This window comes from Halictus rubicundus, chromosome 1 (genome assembly GCF_050948215.1).
Source record: "Halictus rubicundus isolate RS-2024b chromosome 1, iyHalRubi1_principal, whole genome shotgun sequence".
NCBI lineage: Eukaryota > Metazoa > Arthropoda > Insecta > Hymenoptera > Halictidae > Halictus > Halictus rubicundus.
Genome location: NC_135149.1, coordinates 11,445,063 through 11,460,731, shown reverse-complemented (window position 1 = coordinate 11,460,731; position 15,669 = coordinate 11,445,063). Strand labels below are relative to the sequence as shown.

Sequence of the window (15,669 nt, the reverse complement as noted above, 5' to 3'; positions counted from 1 at the left end):
TGAACGCTTGTACGACGGCTCTCGATGGTTGTTTATGCTGACGAGGGTGTGAGTGTCCATCATGATTTTGTACAGAGTGGTCCCTTGTTCGCGGCACGATAAAGAGACCGGGCTAGTCCAGAAGGAAAATACGAAAATACAGAAACGAAATTTTGCCGGACTTGCTCCATCGGAAAATCAAATCGCTCGCGTCTCTCCGCTCCCCGTCCCTGCCTACAGGCATTCGTGATGGGGTTTTCTATCGAAATAGACCCGTGCGAAACAAATTTTTGTACGGGAACGCTGGACAGTGTCTACCAGTTGTACTATCTGGACGGTCATCTACACTACAGTTTATGGGTAGATTTTTTTTTAACTTTGTTTCATACTCGTCTATCTTGAAATAAGTGGCCGCCCTCGTAACAGACTGTCGGTGTTCACGTAAATTTATTTTCTGTTTTATCGCCTTTGTAATGAGATAGTACCGCGTGCCGTCAGGTGGTACAGCGTTAAACGTTATTAAGATCGTCATTTTGTTGAATCGAGCCGTATAAAACGTTATAAATAAAACTTCCTCAGTATAATCACTATTACCCAGACTGCGGATCCTTAACAATCGTGCCGATTTCAGAAAATAAAATCCAGCGAAATACAAATTTTAATAACCCGGAGACAGTCCACAACATTCGAACCCGTTTGTATAAGTCTGTTAAACAACAATCCGCTCGTTCTGCTTACTCGAACGATCGTCAGAAACTCGGAAGTGAAAGTTTACATGTAAAAAATGAGTGTAAAAGATTTTATTGCTCAAGAACACCTGGTACTTGGTACGGTACAAATGACCTATAAAAATTGCACGCCGTTAAGACCGTCCGTTGAACGGTGCGAGCGCATCCTTACAAACTAATTGCATTGTCATAAATAGCACCAGTTAACAATGAAAAAAGAAAAAAAACGACAAAATATAGATCAACATCAAAAATATAGGCGCGCCGGCCACAAACGCGCCAATCCCGTAACCATGTTGTTTGATTATTTAAGGTAATTAGGTATTTTGAAGTATCAGACTCGTTCCGTCGGACCCGTTTTCGATCAAGAAAGCGATAGTCGACACGACGAATATCTACATCTCGTACGAGATCCGTGAATCGATTGTACATCAGCCGTATAACAAATTTAACGATACCAACACACACGCGCAACGCACGCACGCACACGCACACACACACACACGTCCTCTCCCCGCATCCTCGATAACAATCACGCGATCCCCATCGCGCCTGATTATTTTTTATTCGTTTACTTTTTGTGATTTTTTCCCTTTTGACGAAACGACGTAACCCGTACGCTATCGTGCTCGATTGGCAGCCGATTTCATCCAGCGTGGACTGTTAGTCGAGGCGTCGTATAAAATTCCCTCCGCCAAAAACGTCCGAGTGACGTTCGTTATTTGCACATCTTCTTCAATTGTATTCGCAGGATCTTTCCGCTCGGGCTTTTCGGGATGCCGTCCACGAACGTCACTCCACCTGCAATAATAAATCGCTTAGTTACTCATGATTTATGAGAATTTTATGATTCTTCATTTTACAATTATTGAAAACTGTAGTCTTGTCGTCGTAAGAAAGTGATGTGCCCAGTTAGTCGAATCTGTTTTGCGCAATGTTTGTATCATACTTTGCGAGCAAAAGGCGGTCAATTTGGTACGAAACCATGCTTGGAGCAGAATTTGGTCCCTATTAAACTGCAAAGTTCCATACCAAATCGGGACCAAACCTTGGCTTCGTTATAGAGGACAGGTCGGCCGCACGAAAACCTTGTTCTACGAGTACATATCAGGCAAAATCGGAGTAAACCTTGCTATATAAGCAAAAATCGAATCTTATTTAAACTTCTAAATTATACAATTCTAAGTTTCATGTATTTTCAATCATTTAATTCCGTTTTCCCTCCTACAGCAAGGTTTACTCTTCGAGCAAGGTTAGGTTCGCTTTTAGTGCGACCGACCTGCCCTCTATAACGAAGCCAAGGTTTGGCCTCGATTTGGTCCTGATTTGGCATGGAATTCTGCCAGCTCAATACTCAAATACCCGATCGAAATTTGTAGACAAATTGGGACTGTAGTTAGGAACTTTTCAGATCTCTTCCACAATTAAATATTAATTGCAGCTCAATTTAATGTGGACAGCAAGGTTTAATACAGGAGACCTTTTCCGGACCGTTCACAGGGGTCAAGTTAGTCACGGTTACGTTACCTTGCAGCTCTTTGTAACTCGCTACTTTTCCCTTTATGTAGTTCTGCAGGTCCTGTGCTTTCGGTGATGTACCTTGCTTCGCCAAAATGAAGGCTTTTGGCACTTCACCGCATCTTTCGTCTGGTACACCAACTACAGCCGCTTCTTCAACTTCCGGGTGACTCCTCAACAGTGCTTCTAGCTCCGCTGGTGCAACCTACCACCGATTTTGCATATACGATTCGTTAAAATATGGAACGGTTATTATTATTATAAATTACATATTGCTTAGTGTATTCCAATAAAAACTGTGTTCAATTTCAGCAGAACTGCTCCCGGCAGATTTTAGAAAGTATTTCGAACGAGCCACTACAACAACGCAGTGGGTTCAGGGTTAAGGCAATCATTCTCACCTGGAACCCTTTAACCTTGATCAGCTCCTTCAGTCTGTCCGTGACGAAGAAATCAAGATCATCGTCATAGTAAGCAATGTCACCGGTCTTTAACCAGCCGTCTTCCATTATATCTTTCGTCGCTGCCTCGTTGTTCAAGTACCCTTTCATAACGTGAGGTCCTCTGATCCAGATCTCGCCGTTCTCGCCCGATCTGGTGATATCTTTGTTCGTGATCGGATCCACTAGTCTCGCGTCGCATCCTGATATATTTTTACCAATACTGCCTGGTTTCAATCCTGACACCTCGAAGAAACAGACCGGCGAGGTCTCTGTCATCCCGTATCCTGCTCAACAAATCCAACAGGACTCGATTAACTTCATTAGTTTTATTGGGACACACGACGCAGCGGCATTATTAAAATAAAACAATCCAATAAAAGAAATCACCTTCGAGTGTTTCTTTTCGAGCTGAAGCTTTAATTGCCAAGAGATTCCTGATAATCGGCATTGAACAATACCCTGAAGTGCTGAGAGTCAAATGATACGTCAATTCTTGTTAGAACTGTGAAGTCTGTCAGAACGATAGATTCCAAATTTTCTAATCTACTATTATTGAGAATGTCAGAATGCGTTTATGGAATTACTGATTTTTCAAACTATAATTTCCGCGACGCAGGGATGATCGATCCTCAAGATTGACTTGCCTTGGCAGAACTTGAACTTGTCGTTATTCATGTCGAATTTGTCGTAGAACCTCTGGACGTCCATTTCCGACAACGGTGCTGCTCCGATGATCGCATGATGAACGGACTGCAATAATTCCTTCTTCACGTAAGGAGAAGCGTTCAGGAACAGCAACAACGGTGGGACCATGTAGATTCCAGTCGCCTGCAAAAGAAAGTTCCACAACAATGGTTAGCTACCTTAAAAAAAAAAACAAACAAGCTCTGTCGAAAAAAATAAAGAAACACCTTGTTCGTCGCCAGGACTTTCAAAAACAGCTCCGGTACAAATTTCGGAACTGTAATGATCTTCGTCCCCGTGGAAAGTCGTGGCAAAGTTAAACTGTTCAACCCAAAGATGTGGAAGAATGGCAAGATTAATGGAATCACTTCTTGGAAGTCGGCTGAAAAGGAATATAGTTAATTTGTCAGACTGGAAAATTATAATATAGAAAATATTAATACATATTATACACAAAATATTAATGTAATATTCCCTTACGAGAAGAGAACGCCCATATCTTTCCGGAAACAGTTTTCTCGGTCATGTCCATGTTGGCGACCAAATTTTTGTGAGTCAGCATCACACCTTTTGGCAATCCTGTCGTCCCGCTCGAGTAGGGCAGTATAGCAACGTCATTGACATTGTCGTGGCTGGGCTTCAGGGGTGGCAATGATTTTCCGCGGGTAATAAGATCCTGAAAGAATTAGCAGCTTCTAGATGACTGGTTTCGTTCACAATTTACTGAATTTTGAAAAATCCTGGAGACGTTCAATGTGTCCCAAAACGCCTTGTTTTCAGTTATTAAAATTATAAAGATTCTTTTATGGGAAATTATTCAGTAAAAATGCTTTATTCGAATACACATTATAAGAGAACTTGCAAATGATTGTAATAAAATCAATCTAGACAACTTTCTCAGACAACATACCCCAGTCACTTTTATTTTATATATATATAATTTAATTGTTGCTTCAACATCAAAGGTCATTAGCAACTTGTTTATTGTAAACAGCAAATTTCACAATTACCGTTCTATAAAATTAAATTGAAAGTGAGTATTCTAAAGTATGGTTGAAGATGTGCACAAATAAGGGAAGCGTTCGTTAATTACAATGCTCACCATGAACGGTATTACGCCCGCCGGCAACGGTCCAGTGCCGTCATCGATGACCAAGATGGGTGTACCCGGCGCAACGCTGGTTTTCACTGCAGCTGCCACATTCTTCGCGATCTCTGTCACCGTAATGATAACCTTCGCCCCGGCGTCTTTCAGTTGTCTCGAGATTTCCTCTAGAAAAATGAAATTGTTCAATGATCACCGGCGTTGCATCCGCACGCACAAGATTACATGAGAAAATATGCAAACGCGTCTGAATTCCATACGATTGGCGGATAAACTTTACTGCGCAGTAAAAGGCGCGAAATTTTCATAAATCTCTCGGGTAACGTGCTCGTAAATGTTCGCAACAGTTGCGGTACACATTATAGTCAATCATAGTACGATTCAACATAGTTTACGTCCAGTAAATCGCGTTACTTGATTATGATTAATTATGCTTTGGCATTTAAATTGTTATCCGTGGATGTTACCTGAGGAACTTATCGGTGCCTGATGGAGCTATTAAAAAATAATTAATTTTATTTAATCGTAATTATTAAAATTATTGAGAGCAGAAATCAATGTCAATGCAGCTTCTGTTTCGTGCAAACGGTGCGCAAAAGCTATACTGTGAGTCAGAAATAAAATCGTATGTCACACACAAAAGTTTCATATATCCGAAAGAATTTGAGGAACGAAACAAACGAAGAAATGTATATACACAGATGTGAATAAAACGAGTTGTAACACGTTCAGCTGCAAATACAGTGAATTCTCTATATATGTCGTCGAGGCATGGCCGATAATTGTCGCGGAATTATCCCCACTACCGCGGATTATACCCCGTGAGGACAGCGTATGCTGAAGGACAGCGCATGGGAAAGAAAGAGCCGCGGAGAGACGCGACTGCTGGTACAGTTTAAAGGTCTTTGTCAGGATTTGTCGCTGTGACGTTGACATATAAAATATAGGACAAATAAATGTTTACACTTCGGCGCGGATCAAAGAATAGTGGAGGATAAACGACATCAAAACCTGTGTGCTGACATATATCGAGAATTCACTGTATATCTTCTAATTTTAACGATTTACTAATGCATCATTCAACAAAAGCAACACTTTTTCCAATTGAACAGCCACAGAATGGAAAATATACTTCGGTGCGTAGTATGCGATTTCGCTGATCATTCGGTATAATTATGCGCGCAATGTTTTCAGTATAGCCTGTCCAAGGGTCGACCAGTCGAGTTTAGTGGCGCCGGTAGCCTTCGCGGCAATCAACGAGATAATACATAGCATTTGATCCGGTATCGTAAATAACGGGCTTCCCCGATCGAACTCACCAGGTGTGTAGTACGGATTGACAGTGGTGGTGACCAAATCGGCCTCCATACTGCCGAGCAAGGCGAGAATCGCTTCTGGATAATTCGGCGATATCAAGGCGACCACGTCCCCTTTTCTCAAGCCGATGTTCAGCAAACTTCTAGCGATGTAATTAGCAGCGTCCCTCGCCTGGCTGTACGTGTAATTCCGTCCGGTCACCGAGCACACCTGAAACGGCGTCATCGATTGCATTAGAGCAATGACATACGGGATTTTGCTTCGTGGCGGAGACTGCTCGCGTGACTATACCGCGCCGAGACAACATTAGCGAAAAGATTATAGTGTTCGAAGGTTCATTAGATCACTGTGATTGAAACGTTGTCTCCATTCCCGTCGACAGACATCGTTGCAGGAAATTACTGTATATTAATTTTCCTAACTTTTTTCCAGGAACGAACTTGGGAATTGGTTTCATATATACTAAGTAACAAATGAATTGCCGATTTTGAACAGCAACGTTAACAAGCGCGACTGTTATCTAAATAGGTTTATTGATAGCAGTAAGCACCATTGTAATCAGCGTCGTGAAAAATATTTCAAATAAAGTTTCGGGGAGACATCTTATGGGTTATATAAACTATAGGCTGTATACATTTTTCGTAATAAAATTCGTAAAAATTTGTAAAAAATATTTCAAATAAAGTTTCGGAGGAGACATCTTATGGATTATATAAACTGTGGAGTATATAAATTTTTCAGAAAAGAAATTCCAGTTTTCAATGGAAAAATGCCTTCTAAAGGCTGACATCATTACCAAATTGTAACAAATCCTGTGATTTGTGGCCATAAAAATGATTTTGTCGCGGAGAGTACTGCGACGAGAAATAATGGTAATCTATCAGGCTCCAAAGTCCGATTGGTATGTCATTGTAGCACTTAAGGCAGTATCTTATCTATGAATCGCATCGAAATACTTTAATTTACTTAAAAGTCATCCGACGGAATCAGGAAACCCGTACGGGAAGTGAATACTAATCACTCTATAGGCATTTGATAAAATTGTAATAATTATCGGATCTATGGAGAACGATTGAAAAATCACGTAGCAAACAAAACAAAGTTCAGCATCGAATCCACACGGTCACGGAGTAAATGATGAATAATTAATGAACCAAACTACAGTTAATTAATTCAATCCATAAATACAGTTCACACGCATGGACAGCTAGAAGAATTGAACATTTTACCTTCCGGTGGACTTTCTACAGTTCTCGAACGATTTAGCGATTAACAGCTGAGAAAATCGACGAATTATCTCCAGTAAATTCAATCGAACAATTTCATTCGGAATTGACGCTATCCAATAAATTTTACGTTATTCGAGTTTCGGCAACCGGCAAAGGATTCCTAAAAATTTCGATGCACCTAACACGAGTTCAAAAGTCACTCGACGGTGCAGAACAAAAACAACTTTCGTTCAACGCACCAAGGCGGTTTTGTCGGCGAAGTCCTGGAGGTTCCTCCAGACGTAATCGTGCGTGAACATCTCCTGGAAAGTGTATTCTCCATACGGCGAGAAGAACACCCGTTTCCCATTCTCGTTCTCGATGACTTTCTGCTGGGTCCGCGTGGACGCGCATCTCGCAGATCGATTCAAAATCTTCGCTCCTTCCGGCAGGTTTCCAAGCCTCCTAGCGTAACGCAGAATCTGTCTAATGCTGGTCATCTTAATAGTTTATCTTTTCTTTTGCTATTTTTCTGACGATCAAGTAGTGTTTCAGCAATTCATCGAGACGATCCGCCCCTGGAAAAGAACATATCGAATTAGTCCGCGGCGAAAGCCGCTTTCTAGTCAGCGCATAATGCGCGCGTGGGATGCACCGGGGAATGTAGGCCAGTCCCGGGACCACGGAGTGGGGAAAAAATGCACGCGGGACGATGCAGACGCCGCGCCAGGCCGCTGCATTCTCAATGCAATTGATAGCGTCGCGAATCGCTCGAGCCACCACAGAGTAATTACTAAGGGAATTTGTCTCACAAAGATAGGAAGAGAAATCTCGAACATTAACGTGTTTGCGTACACATACGTGTTGACAATAGTCATTTTGTGTTGTGTGCGAAGGGAGTCGAGTTGATTTTATACACATTGTTCTTTCAAATTGTGATATACCCTGTTAAAATGAGACACGAGGTCTGATTGCATGTAGACTGTGGATTTTTATGCAAAATAAAAATTGTCTGTATCAATCGCAAGAAATAACAACTATATAGAAACTTCTCCCTTTTTTTAAATCACCTTAATAAGATGAAAATAATATACAGTGATTTTTCTCTATATATGTCGCCAAGGCATGGATGATAAACGTCGCGGAATTATCCCCACTACTGCAGGGTGTACCACGTAAGACGGACGCCGAGGAGTGTAAACATAACACAGGGTATGTCTCCTGGACGATACACGACGCTGGCAAGACCCTTGTTGTTGACATATATCGAGAATTCACTGTATTGACATTCTCAAATTCTTTTCATCTCGTGATAATATGTAAACACGAATGAAACATAATTGCTTAAAATCCTCAGTCTTACTCGTTACGAAGTATTTCCTTTCGACAGACATGTTCACTACATCCCGGAGTCATTCCGAAGGCCGATTTCATGAAAACTGAGTCACTTAGAAAGGATAGCTCGGAGTAAACACAAACCGTATAGTTTGCGAATTAATATGGCAAACGGGCAGCTCTATTCACGGTCAGGTTTATACATGATTGTTGCATGTACACTCTATTGTTCGCCTACCGGCTAACAAAGAGGCTGAACGCGCGAGCCATGCAAATGAAATCTGCAATTTCCTTGGGATCTTTTCAAAGACTGTACTACAGGGTGGGGTGCTTACCTATAGAGTAAAATTTGTTTTCAAAACGACGAATTTAAGGGCTGTTTTCGCCCTTCCAACATGGACGCCGGTCGATAAAGAAAAATATGTGTCAAACATATATCCGAAAACTATCCGTTCACATAAATTTCATCGAAATGTGCACTACACTCCGAGGCTGCGAAAAGTTGCGTTGGTTAGGGGACGAAGTAGTGTGTGACGTCAAACGCAGACAGGATATTGACTTAAATGATCGGGTGGCCTAGCGTCAACTTTGTTCCCTCTCCGCGCTCCTCCCTTCCCCCCACCAGCCGAACTTCGCCATTGGACTTCAGCCGCGAGCAATTAGCAAAATCACCGTTCTTAATTACTGCGCCGTTGGCGATAAGATCGCAGAAATTACAAGTCGTGGAATTAATCTCTGCAGTTTATTGAGCACACGTTCGAACAAACCATTGTTCAACATCGAAATCGAAGTACAAAAATGTATAGAGACTCTTTAGCACTAGATGTACGGGTACCCGGCAAAATGACGGTGATCGGTGATTTCCACAAAATGGCGGTGATCATGGAGGTTGCAGCTCGGTGCAAGAGAATCGGAGAAGTACCGTTAAAAAAAGAACGGTAGCGTTAAACAGAGAAGGCAGGGTCCTCGAGCTGCAAGTCGATTTGGATCCGATTACAGCGGGGAACAACGATGCCAAGGTCCGCGTCAGAAACTGATCAGAACGTAACACGCTCTATCGGATCGAAGCTAAAGGAATTCCGGGACACGGAGATAGAACGAAAGAGCGCCGCGGAGCGTCGAATTTAGACGTTGATCGCCGACGAACAGTTCAGAGGACACGTATAATGGGTACAAAGTACGATCGGCTTGGCTGTTATCGGCCTCTGATACCTTAGCCTACCTATGTACACGTCTCCCTCATATTAAATACCGAACGTTTTCTCCCGGTGTTATCATCGGGAGACGAGTCTGCAGAATCATCGCCGGTTACACGACACACCGTCTACATATCTAATATTGCGTAATGACTCCTAAACTTCAGATAAGCAAAGTAAAAATCAAGTTTGTGCACGTCATTATATAAAATTGGGCTGAACTTCACGTTCTGGGACCAACAATTTTTCACTTTTTTATATATATATAATCCTGTAGATCTTGGCGAGAAAATGCCATAAATCGAGGTTTTAAGGCGAAGAATTCGTTGGTTCAAAAGTTGTGCGTGTTTAAAGTTGAGCGATTACACTTTGTTCTGAGATAAGCTGTTCTCGAACGGTAATTAAAATATTGAGAATTTGCACGAATGTACACAGTCGAAAGTCTAATGATCACAAAGAATCGTCAAAAAACAGTTGATACAGAACCTAACCGCGATAAAAACATAGAGTTGTCTGTGGAGCTCGGTGAAACCTGTTTCGCGTACCTACGCGTGTACACAATACACAAACAGAGTCGTAAAGTAATGATGAAATATAATGTTTTGCGAATATTCATTTGAAATGCCATTCAAGCGGCTATAGGAAATGTTGACCATAGCAAATATGACGCGCTAATTGCACGTTCGACCGAGAGGTTGACAATGATGCAGTCAATTACTTTTATTTGCAAACACAGATAAGCATTCATTCGGCGATTACGATTACAGACCGCCGACCACGAAACTATGTGTATTGAGAGAGTTGTTTTTGAGTGACTCTTGTTTTTAAAAGGAGGTTCATCGAGATGAACGAAAACAAATTCCTCGGTTATCGAAAATAGAAAGTCGGAGCTAGGCTATTCCACTGTTACCTACACAATCACTATGCTGGACACATACTGGGAAAAACATTCGCTGACCTTCGACTTTCCGGAAACGAGCGAAGTAAAATCTTAGCGCCGTCAATTGCAGCTGCAACAACTTTCATCTTGTATAAAAATCTGCAGTCTGCTCATGACAAATGCCGGCGAATAAAATTTGGTGAAAAAATCAATCTACGAATAGAATGCGATTTTAATTGATACCGAGGCAGCAGAAGGGACACTCGGTGCAAGAAGTAAAATCCTAACGCCATTAATTGCTGCTGCAATTTCCATGCAGAGGGTTCAGGCAGAGTGCAACGAGGGGCGCATAATTATCGGCGTATCGTGAAAATTCGTGCGAGTGCTGGCGCCACTGGCCGGATCGCGTAATCGTGCCACAGCCTTAAATAACATTACCAGCAACCGACGCATTTCCACGGAACGAACGCTGCACTCGCTGGCAGTCGTTGACACGAGGCAAGCTAGTTAGAAAGTACATCGCTGCACAAATGCACGTGCCGCCGCGTTCTTCTTGGACAATGCAGTATATCGTATATCTAGCCAACTTGCTCACGGGGGGCACCGACGGCTAATTAGAATTGCAAAACGTTCCGCGTTGACGTTCACGACTAATTTATTTATCGTTGTAGGTTTCAAAACAATGTTTTAAGTTTCTGGAATACGTATCGAAGTACTTATTTAAATATGTCATCGTTGGAGCGTCAAACATTCAAAGCAACAATAGGAAAGAACAAAGTACACCAATCTCCGGAAGAACAGAATTTTTCTGGGAACGTCACTATTTGTCAGTTTCAAGATTATATCAATAAATTTAAGGCAGTTTCAGGCAAAATTTACGAGCACCACAGCCGTAGTCTGAACTTTCAAGAGTTCGTATAAAAAATTCCGTGGGGTTCCGCGGAAATTTGTAGGAAGGGTCAGCGATTCAAGGGGCCCAGTACTAGCGGAAAAGTTGTCCGTATCGTTATCTCGGTATGGAAAATGCACCGGATGCGGGGGAGGCGATGGACGTAGTAAACCAGATATATGTGCATCTGAAAAAAGATTGTAGATGGACGAGCCTACGCTGACAGATCGGCAACACCCATCCGCGCCGTCCCAGATAAAAACCGATCAGGGATATCTGCCAGCGAGAGTCGGACGTTTCTTGACAAATCGTCGCTCTATGCTGCGAACCCGCTCGCAATTAACATCAATCCATTCACGCGGCTTATCTTTGCCCCTAACGTAATCGAAATTATTCGCCAAGGCCGAAAAATCCATTTTTCTGCGAGTCCATCGCCGAGAGATTAAATAATGCTCGCAATTTTATTCAACAGCGCCAACGTGATTTGCACACTCAGATCTGAGATTTACAATTTTAATCACGATATCAATTATCAATTGCACCTTACTAACACCAATAAATCATTTCTACTTCACCACCTATCACTTGCAATTAATGCAACCACTGAGGTCAAGATGTGTTACAATTATTTTTAAGTCTGAACGAAATTTCCAAAAAAATTTAGAAAATATCTGTGAGAAAATTAAACGATTTTCTGTTTCATGGGCCATTTGGGTTCGAAGTTTCTTGCGGTTGTTAAGTTCAGCAATCGACGAGCGAATGGCACTGTATAATGCAGGAGCGAGTTCCATAATTTTGTTTTTGTTTGGATTCTTGAAATGGAGCGGACCGTAGCTGCGTAATGCGTCGTTGTAAACCAATCTTCGCCCCAGCTGCTTAATTTCTTTATTGATTCGCTGTATTCACGAGCGGTCGACGTTCACTTTTTCCAACGACTCGGAGATTGCTATTAATCGACACGTCTCAGTGTTCCGCTATTGTCACACGATAAATACATTACGCGTGTTGCAGTGGACTTAGACCCGGTACTCGATGACGCGAATAATTAACTCACGTCCATTGTTTTGAAGTCTCGTCACAATATACTGATTACTTAGTATGTACCAGACTGCACTAAAAATATACAGTCAAACTTGTTTTTGTGCGGTAGATAGGGATCGCATAAAAGAAACCGCACAAAAAAAAATTCAGAAACTCCATAAATAGCTATAACAAATAATTTTTTACAACATATTAAAAAAGAGTCTTACTTAAAAAATATGTCAAAGATTTACGAAATAGCGAGAAAATGCTTTCAAAACAAAATAAATAATTAAATTACACTTGGAAACATTTAAAACAAATTTAATTTGTTTACAAAAATTAATTTCATATATCGTACAAAATTTAATTTCTCATTTTAAACATGGAGAAATTTTCAAAATGCACATAATTCAATACTACTCGTCGTAGTCCAAAACGCGCATCTTCTTGTGATGAGAACATTACAAGGGTGTTATTATGCCAACACCGTCGACAATAAGTTGGCAATAAATTATTTTTTTCCAGTAATTTGCCTCTAGGAGAAGTATAACAATAATTGGACATGGGATGCGGTACCTTACCATGTTACGACGTGATTGGTGCATGAACGAGAAAATTTAATACCGATAACAGTCTCGGTTCGGTCATGTTTGTCATGAAGAGATCTACTTTTTGCTCGATATAAGTATACACTGCCGCTCAAAAGTATGTGGACACCTTTTCGAGCGGAATAACTTTTTTAAAATTGGTCCAAATGACTTTAATCTTTTTTAGATGTTAGACCAACTAGTTTGCTAGAGAATGACTAAATAAACATTTTTTTAGATTGCAATTGGTTGGAATAATAAAAAAATGAAAAAATTATGATTTTTCAACTTTTTTATCTGAGCCTATAACGATAATCTAAAAAATGCGTTTTGTTGATTTCGGTAACTTACATCCATACTGAAAATTTCATCGAAATCGGTCAACGTTGCAATGAGCTACAAACGTAACAAGATGAGAGTTTAAGGGTGAAAGTCGCAGATTTTCGACCTTGCCAGGGAATTTCGCCCTTACGTGATCACCTTGAAACGTTTCTAGCTCATCGCAACATTGACCGATTTTTATGAAATTTTCAGTATGCATATAAATTATCGAAATCTACAAAGCGAATTTTTTAAAGTATCCTCATAAGATCAGATACACTTGTTTAGTCATTCTCTAGCAAACTAGTCGGTCTAACATCTAAAAAAGATTCAAGCCATTTGGACCAATTTTAAAAAAGTTATTCCGCTTGAAAAGGTGTCAACATACTTTCCGCCGCGAGTGTACTTGTCCGAGTCATACTGCAATCGAACTGAGAATGATAAACTTCGAAATCGATTAGACACTGTTTCGACTGAAAAGACTTTTCTACCCAATTGTCGCGAGTTATTTGCATCCGGGATAAATATACTAACAAGGGCACACTATCGTGGACACAGAACCTGTTTGCGACACGATGCAATTGGAGCATGAGCGAAAAACTTCAATAACGGTCCTCGACTTAATTCGACCGTTTTCACAATTATAGACAGATGCTTCTCTTAAATTGTCTCCAATAGTTACCATTTCGGATAAATATACAATATTATATTATTGCAATCAGAGCAAGAATAAAGTTCGTCCGAAATTTTCACCGCCAACTCGCGTCTGGGAGAAATGTAAAATCAAGAAGACCCTACACACCGCAGATAGAGAAACTTGTCCTCAGTACAGTGCAACCGGGCCACAAACAAACACTATTAATACCGATTTTGCTCGCCTGCACACGGCCGCGTCTTCGACCATAAAAATCAAACAATTTCAGCAAGTTTTCCCTGTAAATTTCCACTAAAATGTTGGTCTGCACAGAAGGCAGCTAGATTTCACCGTGTTCCCGATCGATCCCCTCTCGCGAGTAACCTGTTGCACTTGTCGTCCCGACGCGACGGGGGACCGGACCGGGACCAGTCTTCGGCGCGAGGAAAATGCTCTGCTAACGAGGAGAAAGTTTACCTGTTTCGACACTCGAAATCAGTGGTGCACACTGGTCCCGAAACCAACGGGAACCGGGGTAACGTGAAAGCGTGTCACGAAAATTCTGATCTAGGTGTGCGTGTGTGTATGCCGGATCGTTGACCCCGGTGACTCGTCTGTTTGTTGTCTGTCGCCAGGTATAGTATCGGTATCCGACCGGTAGCGCGGTGATTATGTGTAAGAGAACGAACGCACTCTACAGGAACGGTACACCGTGGCTGAGGAACCGCGTGCGACTACCGCGGCTGTTTTCAGTGACAGACTACGGGATCCTCCGGCAAACTGGCTGAACTTCTACTACGCCGTTACCATTCCCCTTCCCCGATCGCGCTCTGGCCAGACGAACGCTCTCGGCCGCTGTAAGAGGCGTGCACAAGGCTCGCCGAGACGAGCACAGAGGATTTTACATTCCCGAGGAGAGCTATTCGTGTACAACGAACCCTGCGTGCAGTGCTGTGATTTGACCGGCGATCGGCCCCCCATCCTTCGATCGGTCGATCGATCGATGGACCGGGGTTTACACTTTCAATAATTCTTGCGAATAGACTGCAGATCTTTATGCGAAGCAACCCAGACCCAGTGCACAGTGACCCCAATGTGCCTTATTTCAGCCCCCCTCCCCAATAGGGAGGGGAGCCAATAGGGGTCTGTTTCCGTAAAAACAAATTAACCCCTTGTCCTACAATATCGGGTCATACTCGTGATGAAGATTCAGGAACATAGTCTAATAAATATGTACGTTATTAACCCTTTGCACTCGGCGCTACTTTCAATCTGGAACTAAATTTTTCTTCCATCGTACAATATTTTCATTTTATTCATACGAAACTGATACGATTTCTACATATAATATTTAAATGTTTAGTAATCTATTAACTACAAATTTTGTAATGTAACAAATATTTTGCAAAATTTTTTGTCATTTCTTTGAAATAATGCCACAACAATTTCTAGTGGTGCTTCAGAGTCACCACTCGAGTGCAAAGGATTAATTTCCTTTACACCGAAATAAAATTCTACTTCGGCGTTCTTAACACGTCGAGCCCGGCGTCGGTCCCTGGGGACCGACAGTGGACTTTTCGTTTGGACAGCGTCGGTCCGTGGGACCGACAGTATCAAAGTTAAAAAATGAATGTAGTACTTTATTTTTTTATTTATCTCTGTTCATTCGAACCGTCTCAAATATCGCCGTTAAGTGCTCGCTCGCTGCCGGCTGAATGGAAAGGACAGCAATATCGGTGCTGGGCTCAGCGTGTTAATGTACATCCATTGGAGAACATATAGGCATACAATAGTAGAATTACAAAAAAGTTCTAATCACTGA

At 41.7% G+C, this 15,669-nt stretch overlaps 1 protein-coding gene across 1 annotated transcript; it reads right to left on the bottom strand.

The window, feature by feature from the left end:
- Window positions 1-764: 764 nt before the first annotated feature.
- Window positions 765-14,594, bottom strand: LOC143354090 (uncharacterized). Its single transcript, XM_076787841.1, has 10 exons — window positions 14,325-14,594; window positions 7,243-7,560; window positions 5,777-5,984; window positions 4,455-4,624; window positions 3,833-4,028; window positions 3,580-3,734; window positions 3,313-3,496; window positions 2,627-2,952; window positions 2,235-2,430; window positions 765-1,508 (listed from the first exon to the last, which is right to left on the bottom strand). The coding sequence occupies exons 2-10, from the start codon at window positions 7,480-7,482 to the stop codon at window positions 1,426-1,428; spliced, it is 1,758 nt and encodes a 585-aa protein (XP_076643956.1). The 5' UTR covers window positions 7,483-7,560; window positions 14,325-14,594; the 3' UTR covers window positions 765-1,425.
- Window positions 14,595-15,669: the final 1,075 nt, after the last annotated feature.

What these genes read in the sequence shown, in the direction of transcription:
- LOC143354090 (XM_076787841.1), bottom strand. Translation starts at nt 7,482, where the DNA reads ATGACCAGCATTAGACAGATTCTGCGTTACGCTAGGAGGCTTGGAAAC. An exon ending in CAATCCGTACTACACACCTG is followed by an intron (nt 4,625 to 5,776) that starts GTGAGTTCGATC and finishes TCATTTTTCTAG; the next exon opens with AGGAAATCTCGAGACAACTG. An exon ending in AAGTCCTGGCGACGAACAAG is followed by an intron (nt 3,497 to 3,579) that starts GTGTTTCTTTAT and finishes TTTCTTTTGCAG; the next exon opens with GCGACTGGAATCTACATGGT.